This window comes from Sceloporus occidentalis, unplaced genomic scaffold, assembly GCF_023333645.1.
Source record: "Sceloporus occidentalis isolate IW3139 unplaced genomic scaffold, rSceOcc1.0.p SCAF_6, whole genome shotgun sequence".
Lineage (NCBI taxonomy): Eukaryota > Metazoa > Chordata > Lepidosauria > Squamata > Phrynosomatidae > Sceloporus > Sceloporus occidentalis.
This window is the reverse complement of record NW_028316986.1, coordinates 42298093-42313786: the sequence shown is the minus strand read 5'-3', so window position 1 is coordinate 42313786 and position 15694 is coordinate 42298093. Positions and strand designations below refer to the sequence as shown.

Sequence of the window (15694 nt, the reverse complement as noted above, 5' to 3'; positions counted from 1 at the left end):
AAATGCATTGAAGAATCTACGCATTTGAGTAGGAAAGAGCAATCTGTAAAGGGGAACAAATCTGGACCTTAGAATGGAGAGAGGGCTTTAGATTCAGGTTCAGAGATAGAGCAATCCTTATAAATGAGAGGTCCCTAACGACAATGATTCCTCTGATAGGGAAACTGGAAATGGGTTTAATTCATTTTATTATTTGTGTTTGAAGGCTTTAAGAATCTTTTGAGACAGGTAGTACATAAATTAGGGCAGTGCTTCTCAATTATTTTCTGTCATGCCCCCCCTAGGAAGAAGAAAACATTTCGCGCCCCCCGCGCGACTGTAAATAGTATCATTTGTCTATAAAATTGGTCAAACGAGCCCCCCTTTACGGAGCCTCGCGCCCCCCCGGGGGACGTGCCCCACTATTTGAGAAGTACTGCATTAGGGTTACAGTAATTGCAAAAATAAAAGAAAGAGAACAATTTCAATAGACATGTGACTGCTTGTTTATGGAAGTCACCACCCAAAAACCTTGAAATTCTTATTCCTGAGATATTCAAAGACCTCTCTGATTTAGACTATGAAGCTCCTTTGAATATTAAACATTTGCCAGGCTTCTGGCTAAATGACTATTTTCTCCATAAGAATAAATATTTTAGTCAAAAGATTGATCCAAAAAACCTAGGTCATTTTATCCATGGGTCAGTGTCAATATACAGAATGGCATCTGATGGCTTATGAACCAGCACCAGTCTGTGGAGCACCATTGGACTAGTTTATTCCTGTTGCTGTTCAGTCTGTATTTTTTTTAAAAAAAAAAAAAAGGTACATGTGAAATAGGAGTAGTGTTGATAAATAGCAAATTTTATAGGAAAACTGATCTGATCTGATACCAGTTTTATTCTCAAGTGGTAAGTTTTATGTGAAAACTTATTTTTTGTCTTAAAATGATGTCCGCCTCTTTCAAATAGGGATTGATTACTATTGTGGCTAGGCTAGTGCTTTTTAGGCTGAAAGGATTACACATAAGGTGATATGAAGCGGACTAAAACAATTAATGAGCTTGTTCACTTGAAACCGATGCAGATGATGATGATTGCTTGTATCCCACCTTTCTTCCATCATAACCTACATAGTATTTCAAAGTGACTCAGGCATAGACCATAGTCAGATCAAGATAGCTGCATTATGCCCTCTCCAGTCATGTTCTGACCTTCCCCAATCTGGTGATCCCCAGATGTTTCATACTAGAAATGCTATTATCTCCAGCCAATAGGATAAGTGGACAGAGGTTATGGGAAGTATGGTCTATCTGAAAGGTGGGAGGATGGTGAATATTTCTGTTTTGCTTGTAAGATCTGGTTACACATTTAAGGTTCTCATGGGGTAGGGAACAACAGCATAACCTGAATTTAAATAGACCATTAGTTCATATTATGCCTTTGAATGATTCATGATGTTAATATAGATCATGACAGTTACAAGTGATACAAAAATGTCATCAATGTAAATCTGTTGCTATCTGTTTGTAGCCTGGTAGCTTCTTGAGTTAATATCTATAAATAAAGTAATTACTACATAGCTGTGTTTATAAAGAGGAGGGCTGAAAGACGAAGTGTACAGATCACAGAAACAATGAAAGTGTATAGGCCTCCCCATATCCTTGAGAGATACAATGGACCAAAGGTTGACCGACTTCTCCTGTAAGTAAACACTTTAAATTCTCATGAAAGTTGAGTGAATGTAAAACCATTTTTCTACAGACACACAAACTGGTTTAGTGAAAGATGCTGAACAATATCTAGTTTTTACTACTTTTGAGAAAAACAATCAAGTAGGCTGCCTCTTCGTTGAATACATAGGTATTTTTGTGTGTCTGCAACATTTTAGTGAGGCTGTATATAACCAAAATGAGGTCTTTAGCTATCTGTAAAAAAAGTGTTCAACTGTAACAGTTTTCGTTGTTGATCAGTCTGACAGATATTTGACACCTGGGATAGTGTAAAAATATACAGTTAGGTAACTGTAATCCATGCTCTTGACTATTATAATGAGGCTGCAAATAAAACACAATGCTTACTGTGTTGTTCTAAATCCATTCTGTAAAAAAAAAAAAAAAACCAAAACACTTTGAGTAAAACTAGCAACTGCTTGCTGTCACTCAGCTTAATTGTTTGTAGTTTGAAGAGTTTGGTCTGAAACTTTCACCCTGAAACATCAAAACACACTCAATTTGCAGAGGAAGCCAGGCTTGTAAATAGCTATCCATTGTGGTTTGTAAGAAGTGCCTCTAAATGACCAGGCAAAGAATATTTCACAATTAGATGAGGCTTGGTGCCTTCAGCTTTTAATAGGGCAGAAGTAACTAAGGGTCTGTGTATGAGCAAACAGGCTAAGAAATCCAGTTGCATTTCTTTTTAGCAGTAGAGATGTTATTCAATATGCAAAAGATATTAGTGATTGGTATTTATGGCCCCCACACAAATAAAGGCAAATTTTATAAAAAAATAAGTGAGACATTAATTGATTGGGAATATGAATCATATATAATGGTGGGAGACTGGAACGGGGTGGTAGATACAAAATTAGATAGACACTCAGACAGAGTAATGAAAAAAAATCAAGGAAAACTCCCAAGGGATTTCTTTGAGATGATGGAATTATAATAATAATAATAATAATTTTTATTTATATACCGCCCTTCCTCAGATCAGGGCGGTTTACAACATTTTAAAAACATTACACACCATTAAAAACATTACAATAAAAAACAGAAAAGCCCCGAGTTAGCCGGTCCTCTTGCCAGTGAGGAGGAAGGAGGTCCGTAGGACAACTTAGTCGGGGAATGCGTTGCCAAAAAGGAAGGTCTTCAGATCCTTTTTGAATTGGGCCAGGGAGGTGGCCGAGCGGAGCTCTATGGGCAGCGTGTTCCAAAGGGCCGGGGCGGCGATGGAAAATGTCTTCCTGGTAGTGGAGACAAGCCTGGCCCCGGGAACCCTAAGTAGTTGCTGCCCAGATGTTCTGAGGGTGCGGGACGGAATATATGGGGAGAGGCGGTCCTTCAGGTATCCTGGGCCCAAGCCATTTAGGGCTTTATAGGTCATCACCAACACCTTATATTGCGCCCGGAAGCGGATCGGCAGCCAATGCAGATCTTTTAGCACCGGTGTAATGTGGCTGGCCCTGGAAGTACCAGTGACCAGCCTGGCTGCCATGTTTTGTACCATTTGTAGCTTCCGGGTTTGGTATAAGGGTTGCCCCATGTAGAGTGCATTGCAGAAATCCAGTCTCGAGGTTACCAGAGCATGTACCACAGTTTCAAGGTCCCTCTGGGCCAGGTATGGGCGCAGCTGGCGAATAAGCCGAAGCTGATGACAGGTGCTCTTGACCGTCACATTCACCTGAGCAGTCAGGTGAAGGGACGAGTCAAGAAGCACCCCCAGACTGCGCACGGAGTCCTTCACAGGGAGCGTGACCCCATTCAGGACAGGTGGAACCACCGCCATTCCTGGACCAGGGGAACCTATCACGAGTACCTCCGTTTTCTCTGGATTCAGCTTGAGTCGGTTTTCCCTCATCCAGCCCATTACTGACTCCAGACAGGCCACGAGAGGAGAGACGCCATCCTCAGTCACTGCATCAGTCGGAGACATAGAGAAGATTATTTGGGTGTCATCAGCGTACTGATAACCCCGCGCCCCATGTCTCCGGATGATCTCTCCCAGCGGTTTCATGTAAATGTTAAATAGCATGGGAGACAGAATGGCTCCTTGAGGGACCCCAGTTTTAAGGGCCCTCTCATCGGAGCACACGTCTCCCAGCTGCACCATCTGGGACCTCCCGGAGAGGTAGGACCGGAACCACTGGAGTGCAGTGCCCCCGATACCCACCTCTGCCAGGCGCCCCTGAAGGATACCATGGTCTATGGTATCGAAAGCCGCTGAGATGTCCAAGAGCACCAGCAGGGACACGCTTCCCCTGTCGATGCCCAGACGGAGATCATCGACCAAGGCGACCATGGCCGTCTCAACCCCGTAACCCGCCCAAAAGCCAGTTTGAAATGGGTCCAGATAATCCGTTTCATCCAAGACCGCCTGAAGCTGGAGTGCAACCGCCCTCTCGATCACCTTCCCCAAGAATGGCAGCAGTGAAACTGACCGATAATTATTATGTACCAGGGGGTCGAGGGAGGGCTTTTTTAATAAAGGTTTTACAATGGCCAATTTAAGAAGAGATGGAAATTGCCCTTCCCTCAAAGATGTATTAATAATCCGGTGTAACAATAGAGTCACAACCGGTCCCCCCTGGGCTGCTAGTTAGAATTGTTTACAATGCAAGATGTGTGGAGAGCAAAATATGGGGACTCAAAAGAATTTACTTTTTTTTCTAATTGCCATAAATCTTGGGCAAGAATTGATATGATCTGGGCTTCTACAAATATTATTTCAAAAAATTAATAATGTAAAGACGCATCCCAAGGTGTGGTCAGACCACAACCCCGTTAGTGTAGAATTTCGATTTGGAAAGAGAGAATGTAACTGGTGTCTGAACCAAAACTTGCTGAAAGATGAGAAGATCGTAGGAGAAATAAAGACGGACATTGAGAATTTTTTAAAGGAAAACATGAATGGTGAATGCCCAATGGGGATAATATGGGACACCATGAAGGCTGTTATAAGAGGCTGCTTAATTAAAAAAGGGGCAGAACAGAAAAAAAAGAAGGGAATAAAAATGGAGGAATTGAATAGACAATTAAGAAACTGGGAAAATATTTTAAAGAGAGAGGGGAGTAATAAAGAAGCAAAGCAGGAAATTAAATATATTCAAAAACAAATAGAAATATTAACAACAGAAGAAAATAGAAAGCTGAAATATGTAAGACATAGATATTATGAGGCATCAAACAAACCAGGGAAAGTGTTAGCACACTACTTAAAAAAGGAAAGAGTAAAAAGAACAGTTTTGAAAATAAAAGAAGGAGGGAAGATTATATCAGATAAAGAAGGGATCAAAAAAACCTTTTATAACTATTATTCGGATTTATTTAAAGAAGGTAAATACAAAAAAAAAAGAAAATTGAGGATTATTTGGAGCAAGCTGAAATAAAAGATATAACAGAGGAACAAAAAAGACTGTTAAATGAACCCATAACAAAGGAAGAACTATCGCAGGCTATTGGAAGGAGTAAATCAGGGAAAGCAGCAGGCCCAGATGGTTTTTCCAATGAGTTTTATAAAATATTTGAAGACTCAATATGTTCATATTTAGTGGAAACCATGAATCAAGGTATTAGAGACAAATTACCTCAAACATGGAGTCAGACCAACATAATCTTAATTCCAAAGGAAGATAAAGACTTATTAGACCCCAAAAATTATAGACCAATTGCTTTATTAAATGCAGATTATAAATTATTAGTTTCAATTTTAGCAAACAGATTTAAGAAAGTATTAATAAATTGGATTCATACAGACCAAAACGGCTTTCTCCCTGGTAGAAAAATAAAGGATAATATTAGAAATATAATTAATATAATTGATATACACGAAAAAAATATTCATAAAAAATTGGCCATGATTTTTCTAGATGCGGAGAAGGCATTTGATAACATCAGGTGGGACTTCATGTTTGGGGTATTAAAGAAAATGGGGGTTGGAGAAAATTTTTATACTTGGATTCAAAGGATATATACATCTCAAGAAGCAACAGTATTAATTAACGGGGGGAAAACAGAAAAATTCAGTGTAACTAAAGGTGTAAGGCAAGGATGTCCCCTTTCTCCACTTTTATTTATAACTGCATTTGAGATATTATTAAACAAAATTAGAAAAGAAAAGACAATAGAGGGAGTAAAAGTGGGTAATGAAGTGTACAAACTAAGGGCCTATGCGGACGATTTAGTTTTAACAATTACAAAGCCAAATGAAAGCATAGAAAACTTGATGAGAATTCTTAGGCATTATGGGAAAGTAACAGGCTTTAAAATTAATAACACAAAAACAACAATGCTCTCTATGAACTTATCCAAAGAAGAAGAAGAGATGAAGGAGAAAACAGGGTTCCAAATAAAAAAAATGGTAAAGTATCTGGGTATCATAATAACAGTTAATAATAAAGAATTATTTCAAAACAATTATGAAAAAATTTGGAAAGAGATTAAAAATGATATGAAAAAGTGGGATAAATTAAAATTATCTTAGATGGGTAGAATCGCGACGATAAAGATGATTATCATCCCTAAAATGATTTTTCTTTTTCAAAATCTCCCAGTAATTTTGAATAATGCACCATTCAATAGGTGGAAGAAGGATATGAGGGAATTTGTGTGGCAAAAGAAAAAAGCAAGAATACAAAGTAAAATCATTGAGGATAAAATTGAAAAAGGCGGGATGGCATTTCCAAATTTGAAATGGTATTTTGATGCATGCGTTTTTGATTGGCTAACTGATTGGTTTAAATTAGAAGATAAAAGATTATTAGTATTGGAAAGTTATGAGCTAAGATATGGGATACATGCATACCTCTTCTATGGAAAAGTAAAAATGGATAGAAATTTCAACAATAACATAATACGTAAATCATTACTTTTAATATGGAATAAAAATAAATGGAAATGGTGCAGTAAAATACCACTGTGGGTTTCCCCAGCAGAAGCTTTGATCAGAAGAGAAGAATATAGGAGTAATAACTGGATTAGATACTCAGATATTTTAAAGAAAACACAAAACAAATACACAATGATGACACAAGAAGAATTAAGAGGAAAAGGAATAAATTGTAATTGGTTTTCATATAGACAATTGGTAGAAAGATTTAAAATGGACAATGGTACATTCGGAATAGGGCCTGGAAACCAGGAGTTTGAAAATATAATCATAAAGGGAGATGATAAAAGAATTTCGAAATTTTATAATTTGATTCTTAATTGGGAAATGGAAGAAGAAACAGTAAAAGATTATATGATTAAGTGGGCTAAAGATTTGAACCAAACAATTGAAATGAGACAATGGGAAAAAACCTGGAAAATTAGAATTAAATACACAAGTAGTATAGAAATGAGAGAGAACTTATATAAATCTATATATAGGTGGTACCTTACACCATATAGAATCTCTAAAATGTATAAAAATGTGAATGGAAATTGTTGGAAGTGTGGGGAGAAATTGGGAACATATTTGCATGTTTGGTGGAATTGTGAGGTGGCAAACAAATTCTGGAAATCTATACACAAAGAAATGAAAAAGATGTTTAACATAAAAGAGTGTGTGAGCCCTACAATGTATTTATTAAATATTGTTGAAGATGAGGATTTAGAGAAAAAAGGAGGTAAAGTGATATTCTTTGCAATAATAGCCGCCAGAATGGTCTATGCGAAAAACTGGAAAAAGAAAGAGGCCCCACTAATAGAAGATTGGAAACTTAAATTGTACGATATATTTGTTATGGAAAAACTATCATGTATTATGAAAAATCAATCTTTACAAAGGTTTTATAAAGAATGGGATCCATGGCTTGAATATGTAAAATCAGAAGGAATTAAGAGTCGCTGGATAGCTTTAACAAATTAGATAAATGAGAGGATAATAGAAAATAAGAAGATAAGATAAGAAAGAATAGGTGAAATATTAAGATAGTAACTCTGCTGGAAGAGTCAAGGTTTATATTGAAGTAATTTTTGGTGAATAAGATATATGATGTTTTTCAGGTTATTTGATTTCTTTTAGGAAGAATTATAGATAGGATAAAAAAGAAATTATTAGATGAGACACAGACATAATGATGTAAACTTGACACATGAAGGGAAGGGTTAAAAGATGACACTCTCTAGATAATAGTTAAAGATATTTAAAAGAGATAGTAATTAAGGTAAAATGCATTAACGCGTTCATAACCACAGCTAGGAAGTAAGCTTTGTTTTTGTTTGTTTGTTTGTTTAGTTTTATTTTGTTTTGGCTTTTTTTGGTTTGTTATATGTTTGTATATGTCAATTGTAAATGTCTTTTGGTTTATGTATGTTTTTAATTTTGAATTTTATACAATAAAATTTATTTAAAAAAAAAAAAAAAGAAATGCAGTTGCAACAAAGTAGGGTAGCACTTTCTGTTGACCTCTTGGCAGGATTGCCTGAAGCTGGTTTTTAAACTTCTTTTGGAGATTTTGAATTCAGTAACACTATGTTTACAATTACTACAAGAGTTCTAGGTTTAGAGGAAGGTTTTTCCTGCTTGCATAGTCCCTGGCACCTTGTTCTGCCACATCAGAGTGCGCCACCTTCCTGCCAGAGAAGGGAAAACCCTTTGTAACCATTGTTTCAGGCAGGAAACTGTTGCAACAATTGGTAAATGACAGCACCTGCTAGGCAACAGTCTGTCTTGGCTCTGAGAGTTGACAGAGGAAAAGAGGGCACTTGCCAAGCAGTAATTTGTCCTGGCTTTTGGAACCAACATAGAAAAATGGGAGTGCCTGCCAGGCAGCCATCTGTCCTGCATTCCCTGCACCACCCACCCACCCACCCATTCCAGGGCAGATCTACTGTTTGTATACAGGAAGCACTGGAATTTCTTAGAAATATTGAAGAAAAATGTGAGTTTTGGTTTACGACATTATATTCAGTAGTGAGGATACAAACCCTAGTCTCCCAAAGTCTTAGTCTGACATTTAAGCCGCTATACCACACTGATTCTCAGGACTTCCAATGTTTAATATTTTTTCTGAAATATCCCTCTGGAGGGAGTTGTGGGCAGTTTTGCTATGTTCTGGAGGTGCAGCCTTTCCAAGAGGAAGTGACTTTGCAATTCTATGTCATGTCCTACTGGAAAAAGGCCTTTCCTGATGGCCATTAAGGGACATTTGGGAGCAAACATATTTCAGCAGGTATAGCATTCCAAGGTCATATCACGGAGATGGGGGGGTGCAGCGCCCAAATCCCTTATAGTTTTCAACCACATTCTAACTGGAGGCACCAGGGTTTATAAGCAATATATGTACAAATGTGAAATAATGGGATATAAAAGTTTCCAATGGGGCATGAGCAGAATTACCCTTATGCAGGGCGATCCGGAATGGATCCCTGTGTAAGGGAAGGGCCCACTGTACCTGTAATGTACAGTAAATTATCTGAGTGCACATTATATAATTTTATTTGCAGGACTCAAGCTACCTGCTCTAGGATTTTGCTGGAAATAGTCAGAAAGTATATATTTGTACACTTGAATTAGGAGGAGAGAAAGCTATTGGGAAAAAGTAAAACGGAAGAACTTTAAAGCTGCAAAGATTGTGAAAGGAAAAGTTAAAGGTAGCTACTTTAGTGATTGGGAAATTGAGGTGAACTAGTGTTGTCTTTGTTGCAAGCTATAATACTTTGCTGCCCTCTGTTGGATGCTAAGAATTTGCTTTTGAAAAGTACTTCAATAAATGGCAAAATACATGAACCACATCTGTGAGGTATCCGGTGACAAAGAGGTTTTGGATTTAGTGGTTTTCGGCAAAAGCTTGCTGGATCAGCAAACTGATGCATGTGGTAAAGTAATAAATAGTAATAAATATGGCAATGCATAGCCCTACTGCACTTTTGTAATAGCACAACATGCTGCACATACAGTACAGCGTGTTCTTGTTTTCTTGTGTCTTTATGTCACTTCTAAGCTTTTCTGGGGCTGAGTGTGTATGAGGCTCTCCAAGATCACCCAGTCAGATTTAAGAAACACAGTTAAAAATTCACAAAATATTAAACTAAAAAGAGGTTAAACTATCAAAAATTAAAACCAGTTAAAACATAAAAAACACAACAGCACAAGAAAAGCAATTAGAAAATCTAGTTCATTATACAAGGTCTCTCCCACCAAAACAATCAGTTGTCAGACAGGGATCTGTTTGATAGTAGGGAAGTGCCAGTCTAATCTCTCTGGCAAAGGAGATCCAGAGCATAGGAACAGCCACTTAGAAGGCCTCTCCTGTTTTCCTACCAGATTTATCTGTGAGGGTGGTGGGACAGAAACTGCTGCAACACTGCAGAATTAATGAAATTTGACTGTGCTTTAACTGCCATGGCTCCATCCTATGAAATCCTGGGATTTGTAGTTTGTTGTGGCACCAGAGCTCTGTGACAGAGAATGCTAAATATCTTACAGAACTACAAATCCCAGAATTCCATAGCATTGAGCCACGGTAGTTAAAGCAGTGTCAAACTGCATTAATTCTGCAGTGTAGATGCATCCAGAGTAGGATCTCCCCAGAAAATCTCAAAATACATAAGGGCAAATATAGCCCACCAAATAGCTTGGACCTGTACTGCATAGGGCTCATTAGACCATGTGTTTCTATAAAGGTGGTATGATATTGATAGTGCTTTTTTGAATTCTCTTTTTGATTATGCCCAGCATGGAACTTGTTTTTCTTTTCCTTTTTAAAACAGTCACATACTGAGTTGAAATTTTGATAGAATTATCTATCACAACCCCAAGATCCCTTTCTTGAAGGCTTTCACAGTCTGGCATCCATAGTTTTTTGTGGGGTTTTCAGGCTATGTGGCTGTGTTCTGAAAGAATTACAGTGCACGTGCCCCATACGTGGGCTTGCCATCTGCAGCTTTAATCCCACGTGGATGGCAAGCCCCATTTGTTACAATGGCACATGTAGGAATATGTAGCCATTGAAACAAACAGGACTTGAGGTCCTGCATTTTTTTGCCATACTCAGGGTACTGGAACAGATCCTCCACATGTAGAAAGGGCCCACTGTAATTCCTGATGTTTCAGCTGCATCTGTGGCTGGCATCTTCAGAGAATGGTGGCATGGAGGTGTGTGGTATATATATATACTGTGTGATCCTTGGTTGAAAGGAAAATATTTACATGTTAATCATATTTATTTGTTGGTGACAGGTGAGGCCATTATAAGCCAACCTGGCATAAAATGCTAGTTGAAAACACTGAAATTCTGGACTATGCCAACAACTATCAGGTCAGAATGTACAGGGAACCATTGAAATCCACAAACACCTGGACAACTTCAACAGGAAAGAATAAACCCTGAAAGTAAACAAAGTTTGGCTACAGTCCTTAAAAGACATCAAAATCAAGGTCAGGGGGTTTCCCAGCATACAATGGATCACTAATTAAATAGGCACAAATCCTCCTTGCATATCCTCCCACCCTGAGGCCTTGCCATTCAACAACAGACCAACATACATATTAACATGTAAAGCACTTCCTGTCAACCAAGGGTCACACAGTATATATACCCCACACACCTCCATACCACCATTCTCTGAAGATGTCAGCCACAGATGCTGGTGAAACGTCAGGAATAAATTCTTCTAGAACACGGCCATATAGCCTGAAAAACCCACAAAAAGCTATCCCTTTCTTGGTCACTTCTAAGATCCCATCCACTGGAAATTATTTATTTATTTTTATTTATTTATTTAGGTATTTATATCCCGTCCTTCAGCCCTAATGGCTATCAGGGCGGCTTACATGTATTATGATTCTTAACCAGACAGTTCCCTGCCCGCAGGCTTACATTCTAAAAGACACGACACAAAAGGAGAAGGGAATGGTGAGGGGGGAGGGGATCAGGTCCAGCATTCTTCTCTCCCTCTGAGGCCTGGACCAAGGCAGATGGACCGGAGGGAGGGCTCTGCTTCTTCCAGGCAGGACTGGTGGAGCTCGCCTGCCTCTCTCCCCCTAAATTTAAAAATTAATTTTAAAAAAAATAGGATTTTTTTGCTTCACCCTGCATTGCTAATCACTTGCTTACATTGCACCATATTTGTCATTTGACTGTCAATTCTCCAAAATCAGACACCATGAAAATTTAGTATCACCAGCAAACTAGGCTACCTCACTATTCTCACCTAACTCCTGATCGTGCTGTTCACATCCGTCCTTTCAAAAACTAACCATTTATCTAGTCTTTGTTTCCTGTTTCAACCTGTTTTTATGCCATAAATCCATAATTTTTTTCAGCTAATTGCACTACTGCTAAGTTTGTTCAGCGGTCTAAATAGTATCATCCATTTGCATCTATTTATTGATGCTTTCAAAGAACTCTGAAAGGTTAGTTAGACAGGACTTTACAGAATCCAGGTTGATTCTTTTTTAGCATAATTTGTCCTTCTGTATGTTTGACCATTTTATCCTTATCTACACTTCACTCATGTACCTACAACTTCTGGTTTAAAAAAACTGCTCTGGATCACCCTTTTAAGATGGTATTACATTAGCCACTTTCCAGTGCTCTGATACAGAAGCTTATTTTAGAGACCTGTTGCCTGTTTTAGTTAGAATAGCAGTTTTAATTTTTAGTTATTTAAGTACTCTTGAGTAATCCTATAATTTAGTTGTTTTTAATTTGTCAAAAAGGCCTGGAACGTTTCCTGAGCACTACTATTTACTTCACCTCCATTCCCACTTGTTATTTTTCCCATATCTTCCATAATGAAGACAAATGAAAATAATTCATCCAGTTTCTCTGAAGTCTTCCGAATCATTAATTTCATTGTTATCCAACTGACTCCCTCAGTGACTTCCTGCTCCTGATGTATTTAAAGGATTGTTTATTGTTGACCTTGATGCTAAAACAGTATGTTCCTCAGAATCTGTTCTTTCCTGATTTTCTGCGTTTTCTCTTATGCAAGTTAGTGTCTCTTCTCTCCAGTTTTTGAAGAAAACCTTTTTCTCTCTTCCTCGCCCTTTTATATTAGCTTACTTCCTAGCTTGTTAGCCATGTTGATGACCTTGAACTTCATAGTTTTCTTTCTGACCTGTGGTTTACCTTCTAACTGAACATAATGTGGGTTTGTGTTGGTTCCAAGCATCCTGGAAACATTTGGTTCCAAGCATCCCTTTGAATTTAAAGATTGCACTTTGATCATCATACAGAACATAATACTGCAGACTTTTCATATCCAACTGCTATTGGTCAGTAGCCAATACAAGACACATTCCAAAACAATGCCATGTGCCAGAACAGTTAAAAGCAATCATACAAAATTGTTGTTATAGAGAAACCCTTAAAGTGAACAAAATTTGGCTACCAGTCCTTAGGAATAGCAAAATAAGGGCTCAGCAAATGCAAATGGGAAACCATTCAGAGTCAGGGGCTTTGCCAGCAGACAATGAGCACTAATCAAGCAGACACTAATCCTCATTTTCATTAGCCTCCCACCCTGAGGCCTGCCATTAGCAACAGAACAATACACATGCAGATCACTCCTGCCTTCCCAGGCTCACACAGTATGTATGTGTGTGTACACACACACACACACACACACACACACACACACACACACTTTTTCCAGGCAAGCATTCTCTGAAGATGCTAGCCACAGATGCTGGTGAAACGTCAGGAAGAAACTCTTCTAGAACATGGCCACATAGCCCGAAAAACCCACAAAAAACTATGGATGCCGGCCATGAAAGCCTATGACTTCTCATTGTTGTTATAGTATTTATGTAAGCTTTCTTGGAGAAGCGTCTATCTAGAAATCAAATTAAGTTAAGAAATAATGTTGAAAGTATGATGTGAAGAGTGGAATATAAGTTCTTTAATTACCAATTTAAGCCTCACTGCTTAAAATTAATTACCATATTCACATTCATTTGATTTTTCTTCTTATTTTAATATTTTTCATTTTCTATCTTGTAGACAGCTGCAGGAGCAACAACGACAAAAAGAGTTGGAAAGGGAGAGGCTGGAACGTGACAGAATGGAACGTGAAAGGCTGGAGCGGGAAAGACTAGAACGAGAGAGACTCGAGCGAGAAAGACTAGAAAAAGAAAGACTGGAACGAGAACGGTTAGAACAGGAGCAACTGGAAAGGGAGCGACAAGAGAGGGAGCGACAAGAACGAGAGCGGCAAGAACGCCTAGAAAGAGAAAGACAAGAACGGGAAAGACAAGATCGGGAGAGATTGGAATGGGAAAGGCAGGAAAGAGAGCGGCAAGACCAACTAGAAAGAGAACAGCTAGAATGGGAAAGGGAAAGAAAACTCTCAAATGCTGGTAAGAATTTCAGTACACTTGAAATAATGGACGAGATGTGATGGAGTTGATAGAAGTAATCAAAGATTAAAATTTCCTAATTCCTGCAGAGTACTGGATATGTTCCAAGCAATTAAAGTTGATATATTTTTGGTATTCAAAATCGATGTGATCCCAGTAGTTATGCTTTCGAGTTTTTAGTGTAGAACTCCTGAATATTTTTTTTCTATCTCAAGAAGCAGTTACTTAATATTATTTTATATGAGGGACCTAATTACTGTACAGGGGATCTCTGGGGAGCCCTCCAACCACCCGCTTCAGTGGAGGTCTGGATTTTTGTTTGTAAGGCAGAAGTAGGCCGCTGGCAAATATTCCGAAATCAGATCTTTGTATAAAATAAAATGGTACAGTATTTGTAGGCTGCAGAGAGAAGGCAGTTGAAGGGAGAAACTTGGATTTTGGGCTGCCCATTAGTGTGGAGGCCACTGCTGCTGCTAAGGCTGCTCATCTGGGTTCTATTGCCTGCCAGCTTGTAGTGCCACTTGCCTCTTCGCACCTCTGGCTCTATTATTATTATTATTATTATTATTATTATTATTATTATTATTATAGCAGCTTCACAATATTAAAAGAACAATACAATTAAAATGTAGGAAAGAGGTACGTTAAAAATCATTGGAAAGTTCATTCTGTTCATTGGGCATTTTTAAAAAAGAAGAGTTTTGAAATCTCTTGGCTCTCTCTCTCTCTCTCACACACACACAGCAGCCTGCAAATACTGAACCATTTTATTTAGGCAGTGGCAGTGCCTTGCAAATATACATACTAAATGATTTGTGTTGTAGCTCCAGAAGTTTTGAATTTTGGAGCATTTCAGGTTTTGGAGAAGGGACACCCAACCTGTACTGAAACTCAGTTTGAATGTTTTGTGTTCAAAGCCTTTAGCAGAACTTGCTCTAAGCTTTATTTTCCATAATCTGTACAATTAGGCTGAAAATAATACTCAGTAAAGTGGTTAGCATTCTCGGGTCACTATGAGAATATTTTGAAATCCAGCCCACTTCATATGATTCTAGTCATGCAGATAGCAAGATCACATGCAAAGAAAGGTGTCTTATGTTGGGTTACACTGCTTTAGAGCTGATTTACATTAATTGTTCCAACACAGATAGGATATTTAATACTCGTTATCTCCAGAATATTTGATGGCTTGTTCTTTTCATATGTCTATAGACCTGTTTTCACTTACTTGATATCCTTGTCCCTTGCACTATTTCCAGTGCCAAAATTTTAATTCTCTTCTCTTCCTAACCTCTGTTGAAGTGCTTTGTTTTCTGTTGAAGAGCTGTGTTTTCCACACCTAGATTCCCGTTCTTGATCTTTTTATGCTTGTGTATCCCCTTTTTCTCAGCATTACTCTTCTCTACCCTCTCCTGCAACCCAGCTTGGACTATGTGTGTACATTTGCTTTTCAGGATTTGGAGATGAGACTGTGGCATTTAAAACTCTTTTCAAATAAATTCAATATAGTTTAGATCAGGTGGTGTAAGTTTTTTGTGTGTGTTTTTGGCTGCAACTGTATGCCCAGGCTCTCTGCCAGTTATATCAGCTAACTTGTTACCTCAGTCTAAGCTTTGAAATCCATGTTAGCTCATTGTCTGTATAATTGCATCTCTAGCATGAGAGTTTAATCATGACAGATCTTGCAAAAAGACTCTTGCTGAAATCTT

General features: G+C 38.2%; 1 protein-coding gene across 4 annotated transcripts in view; it reads left to right on the top strand.

Moving 5' to 3' along the window:
* ENAH (ENAH actin regulator) overlaps positions 1-15694 on the top strand; it is a 102049-nt gene that overhangs the window by 66414 nt on the left and 19941 nt on the right. For 3 of the 4 annotated variants that reach the window (XM_089529416.1, XM_089529417.1, XM_089529415.1), the window contains one exon: positions 13630-13985. In XM_089529416.1, coding sequence (XP_089385542.1) covers positions 13630-13985 — 356 coding nt within the window. Of the gene's footprint in view, positions 1-1602; positions 1683-13629; positions 13986-15694 lie in introns of those variants that run through there. The other variant, XM_089529418.1, reaches the window with a different exon arrangement.